Raw genomic sequence first — 22462 nt, forward strand, 5'->3', positions numbered from 1 at the left:
ACTTAATAATTACTTATACTTAATAAAAAGGCAAGAACGAATGTCGGACTTGACGCCTTAAGGCGTTCTCGACTAGTCAACTATGGGGCTAAATAGAATCGGTTTGGTGCAGCATATATATATAGCAAGTGGACATGAGAGTACACACAAGTAACTAAATACTATCTTATAATATTCGTGTGATTACTAATCATACATTGTTGCTACAGATCCGTCTTGCTGAATCGGAATGATAAAAGTTGCTGGACGAAGCACGAAAAGTTGCGATAAAAAGTTGCTCAAATGTACGGAAAAAATTGGCAGATGGCTTCAAAAGTTGCCAAGTTTACCTTAAAGTTGCCGACTACGGATTTAAAGATCAAGTTATTACAAGGTTTACTCCAGAGTTAAGGCAAAATGTTTTGTGGATTAATTGAATGGTCGAAAGCTATTGTATGGTTGATTATGTTTACATTTTAGTCCTTATTCCATCGTGTTAAAGTGAAATTTTGTATGCTCATGTTAGACGCCGATTGAATGAAGATTGCAGTATCAATCATGTTTGCACTTCAATAACAAAACGTATTGCTTTACAAATAATAACAATAAACAATACATATGCGAAACCGCGAAACTGTCTGAGGTATATTACTATATACATTTGAAATGGTTTGATAACGGGTCTTCGGGTAAAGGGTGACTCACGCTAGACCGGGCCGGGACCGGGTCGGAGCTTCCGGCGCTTCGTTTTCTATGGAAAGTACCACGTGATCAGCCGTCATAGAAAGTGACATGTCGTACGCCTTGTTCCGGGCACGGTGCGGCCTAGCGTGAGTCGTTCATAATAGTATTATTAGTTGAATTTAAGCTGTTGTGAGACATACTAACATTGAATAATTTTACGGTACGCGATACACGGCCGCCGTGAACGCTGCTCGCACTGTTAGTGCTTTTGAGAAAGGAGACCTAGGCTCTCCGAAACATGTCGCGCGAGTGACTAAAAACAAGTGAGTCTAAACCGTAAAATTATTCCATATTATTAGTTTTTACCTATAGACCTAATCTATTTTTTTAAATGCAAATAGCCGAATCTATTATTGATTAACAGAGCTAATTCAATGTTTATGCCATGACACTTTAAACTCTCGCGTTTTGTACACATATTTAATTACACATCCTTTCTACCGTGATATAATATAAAGTCGGAATTAAATGTAAAAACAATTAAATTTATCGCGGTAGACCCGTTTGTGTAATTAAATATTAATTATACGACATTAAATTACAATTTGTTCCCACGGCGCAATTTGCCTACTAGTAATAAAAAAATCTTTTAATATTTTATTGCAGATACCGCAGTTTTGCATTTCCCTCAATATCCGCTCGAAACGCCATTAGCTTCGCCGGACGTTCGTTTCTACGTTTTTTTCGTTTCTCTGCTATTCCTGTTCCCTTTTGCAATACCGCGTGTTATGTTATGTGTTACTGTTAGTATTGGCTGACAAAACGCAAGTGAGGCGAGTTGGGCGCCACTGTAAGATGCCCTCAAGATCCATAACATCTATTGCGTATTAGGAGAGCGCTCTTTGTGGTCTTGTGCTTGATAGTGGCGCCGCCTGGCGGATAAGAAATACATTAGTAATTGTAGTTTGTTCAATAAACCTTAAATAAATTAACCAGACAACCGGCGTCCTAAAAATAGTTGTAGTTCATAGGCCCCAATATTTTTGTCTTTTTGTCAATTTGACAGAGCAAATATTTGCTGGCAAATATTGAAATTGACTCACCTGCGGCTATCGATCGGAATGACACCTGGAATAGTCATTAACCTTTGTTTATTTACTATTTCAATTACCGACCGACAATAATACATTTTTATGTAGAAGGGAAATTGTGGTGTGTTATCTGCTTAAGCCCAGGGTGAAATTAACTAAAATAAACATTTAAATTGACATTGAACCTTAAATAGCAATATAGATAACATGACTTATAATGATAGGTACCTACTTCAAGAATACGTATTTGCAATATATAGCAGTTTTGGATACGCACTAAGTTTATTTGCGTGATAAGCACAGATGTGTGTTCCTGAGTCATACGGCCCAATTCGAACTTTAAGACACGTCAATTAATAGATCTAGAAACGATATGGGTTAGATGTGTCAGTGTCAAAAGTGACTTTTTTTTACATGCTTAGATTATTTAACTGCTCTTAATCATCATAATTTATTTTGCAACAGCTTCCCCTTAACATACCTTCTAGTCCGTAAAATAATATCATTGAATCATCTATAACAGGATTACAATGTTATTGTACAACAAACAAATTACTAAAGCGAGAAGAATACAACTAAACATGTGTACTTTTGTGAGAAATGTAAAGATATAACCATAACTTGGTATAGAATGTTACAGTCAAGAGGCAGAGGTTATATGTTAATTCGTCTCATACATAAAAATGAACTATTTGGTTCCTTCAACTTTGAATTTAACAGTTAGACGGATAATACTCTCTTTGAGAGATAAAACTTTCTGAGACTAAGGGTCGATTATACCAAATTCTCTGACATCTTTACAACATTTGCTAAATCTGATTGTAAGGTTCAGTTAAGTTGACTGCCGATTTGGTCAGTCCACTATAATAACGGTGAGTGCAACTGGCCCTAAGAAGAATAGAGTAATATTTAAACATAAATTTGGATGGTTCTGACATAAAATGTATGATTCTAATTCATTTTTTCATTGATTTTAATTGGCATCCCTGCGTTGCGTGTCGCGAAGAACAAAGCCCACGTAAGGTGGTTATTTTTATTATTGAAAAAAATGCAATAACTTTATCTTGATGTAGCGTCGACTGCAATTAACCACTTAAATCGACTGTTACTTGAAGGATATATTTATTTTATTACCACATTGCACAGGGATGAACTAGCCCCTCCTCTTTAAACTTCCATGATCAGAAAAGGATGGTATCAATCGAAACCGATACCACAATCGCTTCCAATATACTTACAATTCAATTACTCCAAATTACCTCTCAATTGAAACAAATTACATTAAACATAATTGAATATAGACTAGTCAAAAACTTAGAAGACGGTCACATCTCTCTAAGAAATTCTAGTGAGTTAAAGCTTTCTGGTCCTAGACGAGTACCTTGTGGTGAACCGTTCATGCTTAGTTTGCGCTCAAAAAACGTCCAAGTCCTATAAGAGTTCTAACCGCAGCTAGCACGCGTGGAAGTGTGAATTGTGTTACGCGGTTTTGCTGGAACAAAGGGCTTTTAATATTTAACCGACTTGGAAAAAGCGGTGGTCTATTACTTTAGATATATGCTGGCAGATGGGATAAACTTATGAAGCAGTTTCCTTTAAAAAAATTGTCAAAGAAATTGCTCGTTTTCTTTGGTCATATAAATCCCCACAAAATCTAGACCTAGAACATAGATAATAGAACACAATGGAACGTACCTTGCGTAATGACAGGTTTTAGTGGCAAAGATGATGGCTATCGATAAACTATCGACTGTATATGCGATCGATCGATCCAAGAATCAGGCTCGTACCTACTCATTATGCTGTAAAAACTTCGAAAAAGTTGTGTAAAGAGTACAGGTGAATCATTATCACCACATAATCATGTACCATTTTCATTAAAGGTTTATTTTTAAAAACGAACTTAAAGAACATGCAGCAGGTGTTTTGTTAAAAAATACTTCAACTTGTTAAGAGTGCAAAATAAAGGTGCAGAAATCTTTATTAAATTTTGCTATTAACCATCATCATCAGACCTCAGGTGAGCTATTATCACTATTCTCGGACTTGCTAAGATAAAAGGACCAAACTATTTTATTACTCCTGTATTTCTATAATGTTGTTCCCATTCACCTAATCATGTAGGTATATACCTCAAAACCATACAAGTACATATTCCACAATTGTCTTCACCCAAAAACCAAATCCGCAACTTTCATATTCAGCACAAGCAGTCGGAATGCGAACCGATTGCGAATTTGAATCGATCGTTCTAATCGACACCTACATAAATCGACTCGGCTCGTATACAGCCGATAATGTAGCAATTAGAATGTGGATAATGCCGCGTTGTAAAACAGACACAATGATTTCTAATCGTACTGCGACAATGTTTATTGTAGGACAGATAGTCTGTGTTTAAGCTAGACACATTATTGAAAGAGACATAAGAAATGTGAATTATAAAGGAAATACATATATTATATTCGTCTGGAAGTCCACTAAGACAAGTTGAAAAAATAAAGAAGACTAGAAAACAGTTATTATCACTAAAACATTGCATTTTAAAGTTGCTTGCGTCAACATACAAACCTTAACTGGTAGTAGTTACAGTTAATATTCGTCTTTTTTTACTTCAGTTGGCCGATACTAACACAATCATTGTTCTTCAAAATAAACAATTAACTTTGACTAAAACGTTGCATTTCTCCAACGGCCCTTCGAATTCTTTACCCAGAACTTTTGTACTGCATCCCTAACTAAAAACATCAAGTTTACATTTCAGTTTCGTGAATACTTGTGAGGTTTATACTTTAAGATGACGGTTAGTGTCGCATACATTAGCTCCTGTTGTCTCGGTCACTAAACATGCTTAGAAATGCCACTGATTCGTTATGGGTAAAGGATTGTATGTCAAACAAGGTTAGCTACCGGTTACTTTAAAATTTCTTTGGTTAGAAGATCTTCATTCTACGGGAGCTTCGTCGTTTGGGACTTCAACAAATGGTAAATTGGTATCAGGGGGTGTTTACTTGAAGATGTTTTTATAAAGTCTTTTAAATCCTGATTGTAAATTATGAAAAATATTTCAGGTTTTTCAATTAAATTAAAACCCAAATCAAGGCAAGCAAAATGCTAATTCAAGAGTAAATAATTTAGATGTTGTTAGGTTTTCTGTTTTTGTTCCAAATACAAGATAACTGAGTGTCTGTTCAACGATATGTGTATAGATGATCTTTAGTATAAATGATTATGATTATGATTATGATTATTAAGGAGATGATCTATAAAAATAGTCAGAACCATTAAAAAAAATAGAATGACCTGAAAATAGGCCAACGAGCACATGTACTGTAATTATTGTACTGAATTTTTAAGATTTCCACAACCCTGGCTGACTTTTATCATATTTTAGAGATCGCAGCTCAATAACAAATCGATTGCAGTCTCCTCTGCTAGAATACGCGTTTATTTATAAAACCAATAATAATAAATAATCTAAATACGTCGGCGCCATACCATGAATCAATACAACGTGAACTTGAATTTGGCTCCCGTCCATAATGAGATGAAGAGAAAAACTTCTGTAGAAATGTACGTGAGGAAGCATAAAGAATTCTGGAGAGAACAGACGAGTGTTGGGTGTTGATGGATGTAAGTAGAAAAGTAGATTAGTTTTGTGTTAAATTGAGAGATACAGAGTAGAAACAGATTGAATAAATTGACTGACAATGAATCCGAATATAACCATAATATTCTGATTCGGTAATCATTTTGTTTTTATACATTTACTAGATGAGAGAGTGAAAAAAATAGATATAATTATAACTTTAAACATCAGATCAGCCGGCGTATTATGGACGGCTTTATCCATCTTTATCCACGTGATAAAATAACTGTGACTTTTTAACACCGTGGGTTAGAAAGTGACGGACACCCTTTTATCACGCTACGTAAACAAGAACGACCATCATATCCGTACAGAACTCCATTTTGTCTGGTCTTATTGCTTTTAGATAGTTAAATATTGAACGATCAACATCTTGTTTGTCACGGAGTAAAATTCCTCTTAATTCACACCAATTAACAGAGACACGATAAATAATCCTCATTAAAAACGCATTTCGACCCTCGCATAAAAGTAAACTTATCATCCTCCTCCTAAATTAAAGTTTCACCTCCAAATTTTACGGTCGACTTTATATTCCGAAGCTGCTGGTTTTATATTCTACTTCCTTCAATCGTGTCTGGAATACTGTAATCCAAATATGGACTACTTATTTAAAACATCCAAAATTCTTACAACTATTCAACTACAAACCTTATTCTTACCTAATAGAGGTGTTATTTTGTTTTCTATCAGCAAAGTTAAGTTGGTGATAGTTCAGGCGTCAAGTCATTAAGCAGTCAGCGCCTAAAACTAATAAAAAAGTGGAAAACATAAATAAAGGTCTGCCGTGAATGAAAATAGCGACGCGTCGGCAATACTGAATAGGTAGGCTAATAGGCTATTCGTTATTTCTTGTTATATCCTGTCAATGCCTTTTTATTTAATTGAATAGTTAACTATAAATTTGAAGATCAGCTAGAGTAATTTTTTAGCAAACCATTTTTTTTGGTCTCAAATAATGTACCAGCATACAGGTGGTCTAGACATAATAATGCCCAAGCGACTTGCTTTTAATACTTTTAAAAGGTACTTATGAACGAGCTTTAGAAATAAGCACGAAAATAAATTTATAATTAAAATATGAAATGCAGTTTTTTATTGCTACACATAGTCATATAATCTCAGATGTGAATGGAATATCTCCAATTTCAATAACATATCCAAGCCGTGCTAAGGTGGTTAGAGTAGTGGGTATGTACGTACTTTGAGATACATTCCAATTTGGACTCCATATTTGAATGATTACAATACATTACAGTTTGAATTATTACATTACAATCTCGTAATTGTAATACATATGTATGTATGATAGGTATGGGGCGAAACCTGGTGGTGGTGTATTTACAACTATTTCATTTATCAACTTTGTAGGTACATATAATACGTGTTACACAACCATTCTCATCCAAAATCGGAGTATATTTTCCCATGTTGAATTCGTAAATTATAACATCAAATAGATTACCGTTCAATTATAAAATACGTGTCTAAGTTAATGTACTGTCACCACATGTATACTTTAGCACACGTACAGAAGGGCTGGTCTATTGTGATATATGGTGCAGCGCGATGCACAGAGAATGTTAAGTGGAGTTGAAAGGCTTAGCCGCTTGTAGCTTCCGTCCTCTGAGCTGGGGTAATGGCTAAATTATACTAATACCGCTTACTTACCTTAGTAGTAAAGAAAAAAAAAACAGGCATGTTGTAATGTAATATAAAGTTACTCTTGTAAATTCACTTCGCATTAGTTTTAAGATATAAGTACGGTAGTACTATTAGTTATTCTGTGACATAAGTAGTATATTAGGATGCAGTACCTCATACTATAAGTTGTAAAGAAGTCAATGTAAAGACATCCTAGACTTTTATATAAATGACATTCCAACGATACTGCATTTTTATAGTTTCAAGACTTGTTTGATGTTCATAATAGGATTGCCCCAAATTACTATGCCGTATCACATCACGAAGTAGACATTATCATAATACATAAATATAATCCAGTGGTGTTCGAGTGATGCTATATAGTTATTCTATTAATTAGTTCTTTAATTTATACAAAACTTATCTTGTCACACTGCACTTAAGGATGACTCACGCTAGAAACGTACCGGGTCCAGGCCAAGGCGTCCGACATTAAGTTTTCTATAAAAAGCACTTACGTGATCACTAATAACTATCGGGTTATCGGAAGAGTTGTGCCTTTCTAAAAAAAAGGCACAACTCCGTCATATACGTCATATACCGTCATAGAAAACGAAATGTCGGACGCACCGGCCCGGACCCGGATCGTTCTAGCGTGAGTGATCCGTTATTCAGCCACGGCACACACTCTGCCAGGCTTACCTTAAACAACCCGGCTTTTAGTTCTTCATCATCATCATATCAGCCAAAGGACGTCTACTGCTGTACATAGGCCTACCCCAAAGAGTGCCAAGAGTGAGGTTTTAGTCCTTGCCAAGGTTAATTTGCAAACAGTCTCACCTACAAACTAGCACCCAATCACCAGCTTTAATAAGCCAATTCGCGTTCAACGCATGCGCTCGCGCAGGGCCGCGGCTAATGACAGCTAACGCCATTGTCTACCAAGACTTATTGCTAATGTCGCAGCAATGGTTCCGTGTGTAGGAGGCTTAATGGCGGAATTAACGAATTTGGTTCGCGAGCGCAACGCGCATAATTAACGCTGATTTGTTATTGAATTTTAAATAGTTTATGCTTTAAGTTTGAGGCAAAAAGGAATTAAGTGTGGTTGAGTACGGTAGACTTGTGATGTTTTGAATTGGAAAGGTGACTGAATTCTTGGTAAAGGACGGTTGAAAGTTAGATCCTCCTGTTCTATATGATGGTGTTAATCATCATGTACTAGTAGTTAATTTGAATTTATAAAAGTAAATACATTTTTTTGTGGTACTTCGAAAAAAATAAGGCATTATTCAAAGACGTTTTTAAAGGACGCCTGGAATGGTGAGCTGGGCCCAGGCCGATATGTAAAATACATAGGAGCGTCATTTAGCGCTTGGCATGAAAACTTAGCGTGGTTCAGACCTTAGAGCATTTAACAACTGGAGACGTCGTGGCTGTAATTTTCTGTGCAAAACAGTCTGCCGATTATTTCGGGGGGAGGGGCACGTCAAATGTATGGCTATTTATATGTAATGTGCAAATAGCCATATCCGTAACGTCAGTCCAGACAATAAGTGAGATTGATTGAAATGACCATTGGTCGAGTTTTCTAACTTTGGTTGTTAAATGCTCTAAGGGTCAGACTCTCATTAATGACGCGAATTCCACACATGTGTGTACAGTCGATATTAAAGATATCTTTACATTTTTCGGCTTATTACAAAGGAGAAAGGTGCAAAAGTGTAAACATATCTTAGACCTCGACTATACACGAAAGTCTGGGCTAATTATTTTGTGTTATTTGCTGTCAACTGTAATTGGCGTCACCAAGTAGACTAGTAATAATTATAAGGTAATAACAATAAAATACTTCAGTGCCCAAATAATGATGTAACCTGAACAAATAAGAAACCAGACTCAGAACTAAAAGGATGTTTCGTAAAAACCGCATCTATAATACACGACCTTGCTCCGTTTTAATAAAGTTCAAATTTGCAAAACAGATATGTTTAAAAAAAAGTCATAAAGAATAATGACATATTCGCTCCAATTTCCTTGATTGTTACACATTAAATTACTGCAGCAACTTTATTTTGTAATTCCGTAAAATGAACTGTAAAGAGTAAGCAATTATATTCATTAAAATACCGTGATAATTGTCGGACGGTATTCAGGGAAGGGAGGAAATGTACAAGTCACATTATTACTATGAAATAAAAGGCGTATATATGAAAGTTATTTCTTTTACTGGAAAGAGTCATTTGCTAAAATTAAATGTAAAGTAACAAAAAAAGTATTATCGGTCTTATAATACTTTTTGTTACGGTGGCACCACATATACAATTTTTGGTTAGGAAGACCGTCAAAGGGCAATAGTTATTATCACTTCTTATCGTTCCTTTCGAATAGGTTAAAATATATCGTATTAAATTTAGGTCATATAAAGTATGTGAGTTTACGATTCCATTATGATAATTCAATTTGTAAGTATTTCATTTGTAGTAGTAGAGTATGGAGCTTATTATAGGTGTATATTGTATATTTGTATATGCATTCTTACAGCAAAGTGTGTGCAAAGTTAAAGTGGTCAAGACCTGCACCTTACAAACGTCTCTTTTAGACTCAAGGGCGCCATTACCTACTTTCTATTTTATATGCAATATAGCTCCAATATGTAAATTATTTATTAAAAAAAATAACGATACAAAAACTACCTATGCTGCCCTCCTAAGCTAAAAAGCAGTATTTGCATTAAATTTTCATTGAAAATACGTCCTTTTAGCTTAGGAGGGCAGTATATTTTTCACATGTACAACCTGTTAAATTTAGAATACAAACGTGCAGGCTTTAGCGGCAGCTTCTCGGAAGAGTTTCGAACGATTCACTGCTAAAAAACAATTAAAAGGAAATTAAGAGCCGTATTAAGTCGCAGACTTGCGTATGCGCATTGCAGCTCATTTCGGACTTTAGGGACGTAACACGGCCTTAATTATCGTAAAACATTATCGATAAGTTTTTTGATGTGAGTATTTCTTGTTTTAAAAATTTTACTGCATTAAAAAATGTAATACAATGTTTTTTTTAACAGAATTCGTATCATATACTTTGACCTCAATTTGATATACTGCTTACATCTAGTAATATAATAAATCTTTTTTTTTGTTTTACTCTATCTTTCGTTTAAGTGAATTTTAAAGTTGGATTCAATGATCCTGCTTAAAATTTGTCTTTCACATTGGTCTGTCATTTTCTCACGTCAATATTTCTTACATAAACGTAAAAAATAATTACCAAAATAAACGAATCCCCTTTTGATGAACATTAAACGTCAAAAAGACTGAAAGCACAAAGGTTTCGCAGTCCAAATAGTCTTTAGTGATAGTAAGGTCAAAGAACACATACTTCATTTTAAAATTAGAATGGTTCAACCCATAAAAACAAAAGCGCCCTATTTATCGATCGCATTCAAAACCATTCGATTTTTGAATGGTCGATAAAAACCCGACACCGCCCGCCAATTCCGCGTGCATAAACATCGTAAATCTCATTCAATGAAAATAAGTATCGATATGTCGATATCGAGGTTTACGATCGATTCATTGCCTTATCGAGGGACAATGCTCGAGTCACGTCCGAAACAATCACATCTTCATTAATTACAAGTGGTATTTTTGCGTTGGCAGCCCACGGGGAGATAGCTCAAGCAAGAGACTTAACGCGTAAGGGCAAAGTAGCTGAACACATTAACACCTTGGCGTTTATTTGACAGCTAGGTATATTCTTCCAGCCGGTGTATTATGGATGGTTTTATCTACGTGATAAAAATAATGTCACATTTTAACACCGCGGGATAGAAAGTGACGGACACCGTTTTATCACGCTGTCACGTAGACAAGAACGACCATTATATCCGTACTGAAGTTGTGTTTTACACATTACTATGGCAAGGAGGTACTAAAACGTACTATAACTTTCGAGGCTGCTAAACTGAATTAGAAATAAAACGCGTAAACTAAACAGTCAACAATAAGATCTAGAAACTTAAATATAAAGGAAATTATGTCTCTTTATTAACTTTTCTTGTAAATAACTCTCTTGTGACAAGCAGATTTTTCAGACCGAAAAGCATCTCCTTAAAGCGAATTAGTCATCAGGAACTATAAAAGCAGTTCTGGTAGAATTTACCATTTGTTTAAAGTCAAATAATCTTAAGGAATCACGAGCTAGGAGGGAATGGAAAAATCTATAGGCTATATTTATTAACCCTAAATTTACCCGCTTACCGCTACTTCTCACCCCTTATCCCACTTCCCCGTATGTGATAATGACGGACTGGACCCGTCCGCCTGCGCACAATTTGTCGCTCCACTTTTTGCCCGCAGCCTTCAAGTTGCCGAGATTCAGCGGTAATTAAGACTCTTTCCCATGTCTATTGATGCTAATTACACGAACTATATGGGATAATGTGGCTATTCGGATACAATTACGATGTAATGTTTTTCTCGTTTTCGAACGATCTCGAAAATGGGTTTGTATAAGGTAAACGAGGCAACTCCTTACTTTTCAATAAGCAACCAACGCATGGTTCAAAAGCGGGTTCGTATTGAAAATCACAAATATTTAATAAACTAAAAACACTTTCTACTGTAGCTCACAAATATTTAATAAACTAAAAACACTTTCTACTGTAGCTCACAAATATTTAATAAACTAAAAACACTTTCTACTGTAGCAACACTAAGCAAGATGCCTTGGTATTTAAGCGTTGTATATAGTAGCGTAAGTGTTGCTAAAGTGTGAAGTGCTTCTGGTTTTACCCCACTACACACTTACACTTTGCCATGCGAAGTTGTATTACCAGTGGCATTTTTTTCGATGTTATCTAAAATAGGCTGATTCAATTCAAAGTATAAAATTCATTGAATGACATGTACCTACACATGTTATATATGTCCTTATTCCGTTAATATGCAAAATTAATAGAGTCGGACCAAAAAATATCTGCAGCGGATTTGATAGCCCACGCAGTGCAAGTGTTATTTATACGTCATAATTTCATAGAAGTTTGACGTTTAAAATAACACTTTTACTGCGTGGGCTATCAAATCCGCTGCAGACTATTCTTGGTCTGACTTTAGATATATAGTTAATATAAATAGGTAGGTGCCGGTTTTGCCCACATATATCAAAGTAAGTAGAATTTTGTAAATGCAATGTTTTTTTTAGTGACTTTGTATCTTTAAATTGTTCGAAGTTTTTAAAGTCTGTCTCGTAAGTTGACATTCACTGTCAAACAATTTATTTTAGTCCTTATAACTAATATCCAGTTTTATTACCTACAACGAGTGATATATTTATTTATTTTATTTTATTTTATTAGTCAAATAAGTAACACAGCATTACAGTAAAACCAAGGCACTGTGAAACTAAAAAAAATACAATACAAAGAAACTACAAATAAAAACAAATAAAAACCAAAATATATGTCTCTGCTACAACCAAATAAAGTTTAAAATGGGCGGCTCATTGAGTTAGCGTTGGAAGTGGTCGAGTTAGCTTAAGTTAAAACACTTTGGGTGTTCATATATTCATTAAGTGCAATTACCTCGTACAGTAGAATCGGCCAGTTGTAAATTAAGCCATAATATAGGCAATTGTAGTAACAGCGGAAGAACACGCGAAGTTAACACAGAATCATTAACTCTTTTTGTTAAGCTACCGAATTAAAGTGAAACTAATTTAATGAGGAAGGGAGGGTGATGTTTTTGAGTGTGTACATACACAAACATACCGTTTATATTTGGATTTGAAATGTCTTTTCAGTTTTGTACTCAGTTACATTATCAAAGTTCTTGATTATGGTACAGTCAACTGTAAAAATATGGGTGCACAAATTATCTCAAAAAGATGTCCCATAGCTCTTATGTCAGTGAATTAAGAACTACGGGACATATTTTTGAATAAGTTGGCTACACCCATATTTTTACAGTTGACTGTACACCGTTTTATTTGTTTTTTATTTGATTTTAATTTGTCAGATATTTTCATGTACTCATCTACAATTATCTTGTTACAGATACAACAATGCAGCACACAACCAGCTAACAATGATCAACAAAACGACCACAAAAATGGGGATGGTTAGATTGGAGTTGACTTGACAGCCCAAATGTGTGTGAATTGACTTGTAGTGACCTGAACTAGTATGTGTGTGGATTTTGGGTTAGTGATGTGTGTGTCTGGATGATGCCGGACCGGGACGTGGGCGGGGCGGCCGGGAGCGGGGGGTTCCTGCCGCTGCAGTTCCCGTCGGCCTTCGCTGCGTTCCATGCTGCGCCGAGCGCGCCCGCCGCCATGCACCACGCGCAGCACTACCACCATCATGCGCAGTGAGTACCCTTTGGATTAACCCCCTTATAACACTTAAGGTGAATTTACATTACGAAATTAGTGTCATGAAATTGGTTTCGTGACATTAGTTTTACCAACAGTTTCACGTGTAATTTAGTACTTTCATAATGCATGCATTAATTTCACGAATGCAAATCAGTTTCGTGCTCTGCGCGATTTTTTGGTGAAATTAGTGTCATGCAACTAATTTCGTAGTGTAAACGCGACGTGAAAACTTAGTGTCGCGAAAGTGTCTGCGCTTTGCGGACGTGTAGCTTCGATGCTGATGCGGCCATGGTCACTGCGATACTGTGAATTTCACGACACTAATTATTTCACAAAATTACTTCCGCATATATCGAAACTACTTTCGTGAAACTGATTTCAACATGCATGACACTAATTTCGTAATGTAAATCCCGCTTTAGGAACCTTCGTTTAATTCATATTCGAGAGTTCTACTCACTATTCAGGCGGCCGAGCCAAGGTGACGATCACTCGCGCTTCGCCATCCGTATTAGTGTGAGTGACAGTTACGTTTCGTTCGCTATTCTGCATAATATGAATTCCACGCAGCTGAATTTTATCACATGCGTTATTCTTCACAGTCATTATTTCTTCACAATCTTGTTTCTTCCTATGCGCGATTCTGCATTATCTATGAAAAGGGACCTTATTGTCGATGGCGCTTACGCCACAGAGCGCCGCGCAGCATAGTATTCATATCGGAGCTTCGTTAACAATGGCGTAAGCGCCATCGACAATAAGGTCCCTTTTCATAGATAACGCCACATTTATTACCTATACCATTGTGCTTTATGAAACACAGTCATGTTAAAGTTAATTATGGCATGACTGCCGACTAAAAACTCATCACGTGAGCTATTATCGCCCCATGTTCGAGTGTTTTAAAACTAATTGAAAGGTTACAGCGATTATTGTTAACCTTTGCTTACTACATGCTTGTTAATTGAAGTAACTGTTCTAAGTTTCATTTGAATTATTCGTATTGCACTTCATACCAACGCCCACATTATTAACTGTCTATCGGTGGACCTTATGCCTTTTGTAATAAGGTCCACTGATGGTCAATTAAGAGTGTTGCTGTCTGTACTATCAGCAGTAAAAGCAGTGGTGAAACACTCCTGACTTCGGTCAAACTCGGCTCTGTTCGGCTCAGCATTGCTCCGTGCAATTATTAGGGTTGGCACCACTTGACTCCATGTGCATGCACGACCACAGATAAGATAATCACATGAATTTTGACAACCCTAAATACCCGAAAGGGATACTGGATATCATGATTCGACCCTGAATCACTGTCAAAGTTCGGGTTTGTAGGAAGTGTCCTTTCTGTACGGTAGTACTATTATTTCTTCTGTGGTAGAAGTAGTTATGTGAGTGAGGTGTTCAAAATGATCTGGGCAATTACTTAGCCACTTCTATTGCTGACGGTACTGGTCTGTTATTAATTACTTTGAACTTAGCAATTGTATTATCTTTGAAATAAATCGCCTATTATTGCATTTTTTAATAATGTTTTAAATGTTAATTTATAAAAGAATGAGAGGATCTCTGTATTAATTCAAATATAGTCGTCAATATTCCGGAAAAATATAGGTATACTTGAAATATTTATTTACATTATATTTACTATATCATAAATCAATTAAATTAAACTAATGCTAACATAAAACAACTTACGAAAAAACATAATATTTGTCAATTAATGGCTGTCTAGTTATAAATCATGAACTTTTTAGAATTAAAGTTTAGATAATCGACAATTTCGAAAATATTTAAGGAAATCTCAAAGACGTTTAAGCTCATCAAAGCCTTTGTCGTGACGCGGGAATCGAACTACCGACCTTTGACTGGCAGATACATAGCTAATGGACGGCCATTACTCCACGCCGCATAAAGCTAACTGCCGTATTCGAACTTCAAGATATTCACTAGAGACCAAAACGTACTAGATCCATACTAGATACGTTATAGTTTAGATATCAACTAGTTCTCTTTTGCAGCGCAATTCGGGCAACCAATGTTATGTCACTTTTACGTTAGATAGAGTAAGATATCTATTAGGTAGATGTGAATTGGATCTCTAAGTCATATCCTGTGGAAATCGTTCAAGAGTATCTCCAGAATCGCGCAAATGTCAAATTTGACAGGTTAGATCTTAAACATATCGTTATCGTATCATGGTGATGTCTAAAAGATATCTAATAGATATCTATTTCAAAATCCGAATCGGGCTCTAAGTTAGCTCGTACTGGTTCACGACTTACTTTACTTCAGTATGAAGATTCCTTAGACCTTTATAGGACTTTTACTGGCATTAATTCCCTTTTATAGAAATCTGATGGTAATATACTTGATTATGTCTTGCATTCTCATGCCATGTTTATACTGTTTATAGGTTCTTGGAAAACTAAGTATTAATTACAATTTAAATACTAAGGTACGTTAAAAAAACCTTAAGCTGCTATACGTTATTACTACGCCTAACCAAACATAAACTTATATCTCCTCACGTAGGTAAGTATAGTTGTTTACACCCAGCTGCAAAATTGTAAGTATGACCGCTTTATTAATGAATTTATTCATAATGTGTCCATGCAATTTTGCAGCTGGTTGTACCTAATAGTATTAGTTCTCTGGTTTTCAAAATTACATATAACAACCTATAACAACCGTACCCGCTGGATCCCCCTTTTGAATAGCTATCTGTTGGACCAAGTACGACACAGAGTAGCAGGGGATCGCAGCTTAATTTTTTTAACGGGCTCTAAGCAGTTTCATTTACGTCACGGCTTCTTTCTGGCCGCATATTAAAGTCAGTTAATGATGGACTTTGTCTTTAGCAACAGTCCCACAATTTAAGCAAAATATAAGTATAAATAATCAACAACTCTTCATACTTAAGTGGAGGAACGAGCGTGACGTCACCATCTGAGAGCAAAACACGATATCGAGTGCATCCTCTCAACAACTAATAGCTGTCATCAATTCAGAGTCGTTTCGTACTTAACTTATTTATTCATTAGCTAAGTGAAGGACTGAATGGGCGGACATTTGTTTAAGTGCAAGGGAACAATGTTGCTGATGCCCCAAGTTTTCTTTTAGCGAGTTCAGTGTTGCCAACTTGGCATAAATGATGCCAGATCTGGCATATTTTCACTCGCTCTGGCACCAAAATTTTCCATTTAGCATCTGGCATATTTTTTTAGCATAATTTAGTCTTGCACCAACTTGGCAGCAACAATATGCTCCATCGCCTAATGTGGTTCATATTTTCATATGAATTTTGACTTTTGTGGACGGATGGATGTCGACGGACTATATAAAGTTGGTCAAGCAGATCTTGTCAGTAGAAAAAGGCGGCAAATTAGAAAAAATTATGTGTTTTAAGTGTCTAATTTCAAGTGACTTTTTAGCATTTTTTAGCATAGGTATGTCAAAAACCCTTGGCATCATTTTGGCAAAATCTAGAAATTAGTCTAGCATTTTTTCAAAATCCGAGTTGGCAACACTGAGCGAGTTTACCTTAAATAGCATTTACAATTTGCGCGTTTGTGGACAGTGACATTTTATGTATGTCTACCAGTTTTTGTCCCATAAGTTATGGACCATAACTGTTATTATTTTGTCGTTAAAAGACGGTTTTGAAACCTGAACTATTTATATTAATCTATTTAAATATAACTTAGTCTAAAGGACTTGGTTGCACTTCAAGCAAAAAAATCATACTTAATTTAACTCTTGTTAAAGTCTCATTTGAATTACATAAAGTAACTAACATCAGAATTTTGTATTCTGTGTCACCTGTGTTTAAAACTGGGAATGGTATGTCAATATCAATACAATATATATGGTGGTAATATCAATATGCTTGTTTTATAGCTGCTATTATTTTCAAACCTATAAGTTCTTCTTTGTCATCGGAGAAATCCATCTGCGCTCATCCATTTACTCGCTAAGCAAGTGTCCTTTAGGCGGCTCTCGTTTCATGTTTCCACTCGCTCCGAAAGCTCGCTTTTATGGCACTAGGCCATAAACTAGTGCAGCTCATTAAGCTCATCTCGTCTTCGACCAATACACATTTTTATTGCATAATTGCAAATACCTTTTTGCGGTCAATATTACATTTAAATTTATACCCGTCCGCAATTAAAAAGTCCCTCTTATCGGTAATAAAACTCATATTCGTTACGTTTACACCTTGAATATTGAAGTCCATTAGCGGTTCCGGCGGTTTTTTGCTCGCTATAGTTATAGGGAAATTTATTCCCTTTGCAGGTAAAATTTTAGATTAGATTAGCTCTGGCGTATTAAGCGTGGTTTACGGCGCTCTAAACCCTCGGACAAGCTGTTACTTAATGATTATTTATTGCACAACACCCAGCACCGTTCTATTTGACGACAGCATTAATCTTTTGTAACTGGTTCCAATAAAATGTGGACGTATAAGGTTTGATCGGCACATACTCGTAGATGCACTAATGAATTACAAGCAGGAAGTCGTTGAAATTGAGACGTTTACGGCGTTAGGATGGACGCAATAAAAGCTGCGGCGTTACTTACAAATCATACCTTTTAAAATTACAAGGTCATATATACCACTGCCTTCTATGGTAGTTAAGTCTTTATTCTTGTAAGAGTATAGAGCGAACCTCGGTGCTCAAAGGGTGCGTGATGTATGCCCCGCGCTGCGCTCAATGATTAATATCCGAGAATTGTACCTTGCGGCACGCTCGGACCGAACGCTCGGATATTACAACTTTTAAATGTTAATTTACTAAACAGTTGGAATTTAACACACTGATAGATGTGACGTTGTAATCGCTCTCTGCCGCAGTTGTGGTAATTTATAATTTATTGTTTGAGCTGCCCTTGTTGTTTTTAATCTCTTTGTTCAAACGATACTGCTCTTCGAAAGAGTTGGCCGTCCTCTCAATCATCCTTGCTTTAACATGATAGTTTTAAGGGTGAAAGTCGTACTAAATTCATATTTATATTTAATTTATAGTGATTGCACGAGTTTCGTTATGAATATTAGAATATAAAGTTGTATCGTAAACTTTTCTCCTCGGAAGTTCAGTAATCCTTTGGCCACGGTTTTCGGCCGGATGCCGCAGGCCGGGTGTACCATTAACGACAACTCGGTGCCTCATTTAACCCGCTGCAGCGATAATTGCCACCACGTGTTTATTCCTGTCTAATTATAGCCCACAATGGGTTGGACACGATCGGTTATTTTGGCTCCGTCGCTCCGTCAAAGTCGATTTTGTCCGGTCACAAAAGAGGTGTTGCGAGGCGGCCGTCGCTTGATTCATTAACTGGAGCCCTTTGAACTGATGGATCGGGTTTGCGTGCCACTTCGCCTATTAATTCCGTTGCTTCGGCGCTGTGTACTCTTGTTGTAGCCTCATGCTTCGCATCATTGGAATCGTCGTCTTCATTCGTGTTTGATCTAATTCAATCCGCTTCTATGTCTTCATTCATTTAAAATTGTTCAACGACTGTTCGATGTTTTATTTGACTTTTTATGACCAAGATAAAAATAACATGTGAAGCATCTATTTATCCAATTAGAACAAGCTTAATTCATTACCGTTACTATAAATTCTTATTTAGTATCGTATTCTTAATTGGCTATTTAAAACTAAGTAAGTACAAACTAAGTTAAAGTATCACAAGTGTTTCCTTGAAAACTAGTGCAGCTGCTTCTCGAAACGGTCGTTTTAGTTTTCAACGAGTCACCAGATAGTCTTTATTATCCTAAGCACTATTCATAGCGTTCCCAAGAAACCTTCATACACTTGCGTCGCCACAAAAGCTAAGCCATGACAAAGTGCTATTCTCCCGCCCGCATCCCGCTCATATTGTGCGTCCTGTCTTCACAAATCACTGATGGGAAAAAAAATGGTGTAAAGACAAAAGCATTATCGAATCGTGATTGGTCGCTGTGTGTGGCGCTATTGTGTAGCCCAGTGTCGATAATTAGAGCTTTATCGTGTATTAGATCTAATACAATATTATTCGGCGTGTAATCTTGTTTGATATCAGCTCCGATATTGTATTGTTGGATGGTAATTGTATTGTTTGGGAATTTGATAAAGACTTTAAAAGAGAAATTTGTGTGATTGAATGTATCTTTTTCTGTTTTTGTCAAAGGCGCCATAATCAGCTTGGATCTAAGTTTAGTTTGGTTCTGTGAGACGGGATCAAAGTCAAAGTCATTTTACTGACAGCTGAAGATTGTGTGAATGATCTTCTGTCTTTTCAACCTCCATTCTAACTTGAAACTCGATGTTTCCCGTATCAGGGATATATTTATACACTTTTATTTCAGTTCCAACTGAAGATACTAACGTCAAGGCAAACTAATAAATCACTCAAACAGAAACGTGCTAACTTCGGACAGTTTTTGCATTTCCAAGAATAATAATGGCGACCAATGGTGTCGTAATCTTGAACGGCCATGGTTGCTCTGAAAGTTATGGGGTTTTAAGATCTTCTACAGTACATATAAATGTCTGTTCATAGAGTGTTTAGGATTGTTTTCGATGTTTTTAGAAAATAAGTGTACCTAAATATATACCATATTGGGATACCCTCCTCCAATTGAGGGGGGATTTAAATCTTCTCGGGGCAGAGGTGTACGGTTGGAGCCGGTAAATATATTTGACGTTCATAAGCGCATTGTAATATGCCTACTTGAATAAACTATTTTTTATCTTTATCTTTTTTTATCTTTATAGATAGAATACAACGGGCGTGCAATGCAAACAAAATGTTAGGAACGTAAAGTTTTTATTTCACAGGTACCAAATAAACAATTTGAGGCTTTCCAGCAGAAAAGAGTCCTGATGGAAAGTCACTTCTATTTTTATGTACGTACTAACTATGTATAGTTTATGACATTCCTATTCCCAGACAAGTTGAACAGGGGCGTGGACGCACAGACGCACTGTCAAACAGGATGCGATGTAATGATCAATTTATGGCCGGAACCAGGACGATTGACCGATCCGATCCGAAGGGACGAAACTTTATAACTTAATAGAGATAATTCAGATTGATCAGTATTTTTATTGTAGCGACTTGGAATTAACAGCTGCTTCGCGAGTCTTGCATATTTATGCCAAATTTCATAAAAAAAATTGTTTATTCATTATCATTATAAGTGTTAGCTTACATTGTCTTGTATTAAGAGGCACCGCTTTTCCTTAGTTTCCAAGTGAACGTAATATTAAGCATGTGGTTTTAAAATGAGAATGTATGAGAGCGCCTTTTTGGCGGCGAGATCATGTAAATCTAAGTAGCGTGGACTTACATTACATTAATAAAATCCGCATCTATTTATCATCCTTCCATATTTTGGTTAGACTCTTATCGTTAGTATAATACTGACCGCAAAATAGGTAACACGATCATGAAAAACACTTACTCCGTTCTTCATAAAACTTTACGGGCGTGATTTAGTTAAATTATGTTTTATACCTTTCTTACAAATACATAAATCTACATGGCAGATAAAGACAAACGATTCATACGTAGCCAGGCGTGGCTCACTCCGCGATTTCGTCGCTTTGCTAGAGGTAGCTAAAAGTCCATCCGTTCGACCCCAATTTTGGGGTTTGCCATAAGCCGCGCGTGGCGCTGTCGCCACCTAGCGGCCATATCTGTGCTGATCGTGACAGACGCGCTTTGTTAGAGAGTGAGTCTTCTGTACCTAGTACTACGAGTACTATTTATTCTGTGACGTAGCTAATTCAGGCCAGTAAAGTGTTTATGACTAACGCCATTAAAGATTTGTCATCAATTAAGCTTTTTACTACCTATGTATAAATCTGACTTAAATTCCGGCATTAGTTTTTCGCACCCTATTATATAAATTTTATAACTTAATGCTTTTAAATTGGTTATAAAATGTAAATGGCCATCCTATAAATAATAGACGAGCTTCTAACTAATCTAACTACCGACCAGTGGCGGCGCGTCAAACATATCCATAGGCAAGCCGGGGCTAATTTGGCTTACATATTTCCTTTACAACTCTGCTCAATCGTCCAAAAACAGGCAAGCCGGTGGGAATCGGCTTTTATGGACGCGCCGCCACTGCTACCGACAGACCTTATGGCAACATTCCATTTCTAACCGCAGCTGCACTACCGGTACTGAACGCGTCGCTGTCATTGTCAATTTCCATAGTAAAATTGACAGTAGTGCAGCTGTCGTTGGAAATGGAATGTACCCTAAACCGTCTCAGAAAATGGACTTAACCCTTTGAAAGGCAGAGGGAATATATTTCCCACCTGCTTTTGAACTTTACTTTAAAGCGATAGGGTTCAATTTTGCATAATTTGTGATCCTTTATGCGTTGTAAAGGGTTAAGGATATGACTCACGCTAAACCGAGCCGGGCCCGGACCGGGGCGTCCGACATATCATTTTCTATGACTGCTGATCGGTGATCACGTGGTGCTGACGTGAAAACCGAAGCTCCGGGAGCTTCGGCCCGGTCTGGCATGAGACATCCTTTATAGATTAAAAGTTCCGTAGTTTCCGAGATCGGATTAACTTTTTTCATAAAAACGTTGTGAACAAAACATATTGCTTGCCACTGAACTATGTCCAGTCAGGAGCAGAAGTTGCTGAGCGGGCGAGGTGTTCTAAATTACCTTGACACGCTTTTATTATCTTAACAATAAAGTCGTGTCAAGATCATTTTGAACACCTGGCCCGCTTAGCAACTTCTGCTGCTGACTGTCCCTAAATTGCGTTAATTTATTTTCTTATTTTTCTTACCATTCTCCCTTGTGGCCAACTGCCCTATACTTCCTCTAATCGATGAGTTTAAATCGGTTCTAGATCTAACACGCTCCTAAGAGCTTAATGAGTTCTTCGATTGTGCAACTGAGCCATTTCAAAAAAAGCTTAACGACACAGTACAGTCGCCATCAGATATATCGGAGCGGCCAAGGTGCTCACAATTATCTGAGCACACCTCTATTGTCAAGGCATTAGAGTGCTCA

General features: G+C 36.6%; 2 protein-coding genes across 2 annotated transcripts in view; one reads left to right on the forward strand and one right to left on the reverse strand.

Annotated features, from left to right (window-relative positions):
* LOC134675442 (uncharacterized) overlaps nt 1-22462 on the reverse strand; it is a 241098-nt gene that overhangs the window by 144477 nt on the left and 74159 nt on the right. The gene's annotated exons all lie outside the window — the stretch shown is intronic.
* LOC134675404 (zinc finger protein GLI4) overlaps nt 13205-22462 on the forward strand; it is a 78021-nt gene continuing 68763 nt past the window's right edge. The window contains exon 1 of the mRNA XM_063533610.1: nt 13205-13418. Coding sequence (XP_063389680.1) covers nt 13273-13418 — 146 coding nt within the window. The 5' untranslated portion in view covers nt 13205-13272. The remainder of the gene's footprint in view (nt 13419-22462) is intronic.

Source organism: Cydia fagiglandana, chromosome 22, assembly GCF_963556715.1.
Source record: "Cydia fagiglandana chromosome 22, ilCydFagi1.1, whole genome shotgun sequence".
Taxonomy (NCBI): Eukaryota; Metazoa; Arthropoda; class Insecta; order Lepidoptera; family Tortricidae; genus Cydia; species Cydia fagiglandana.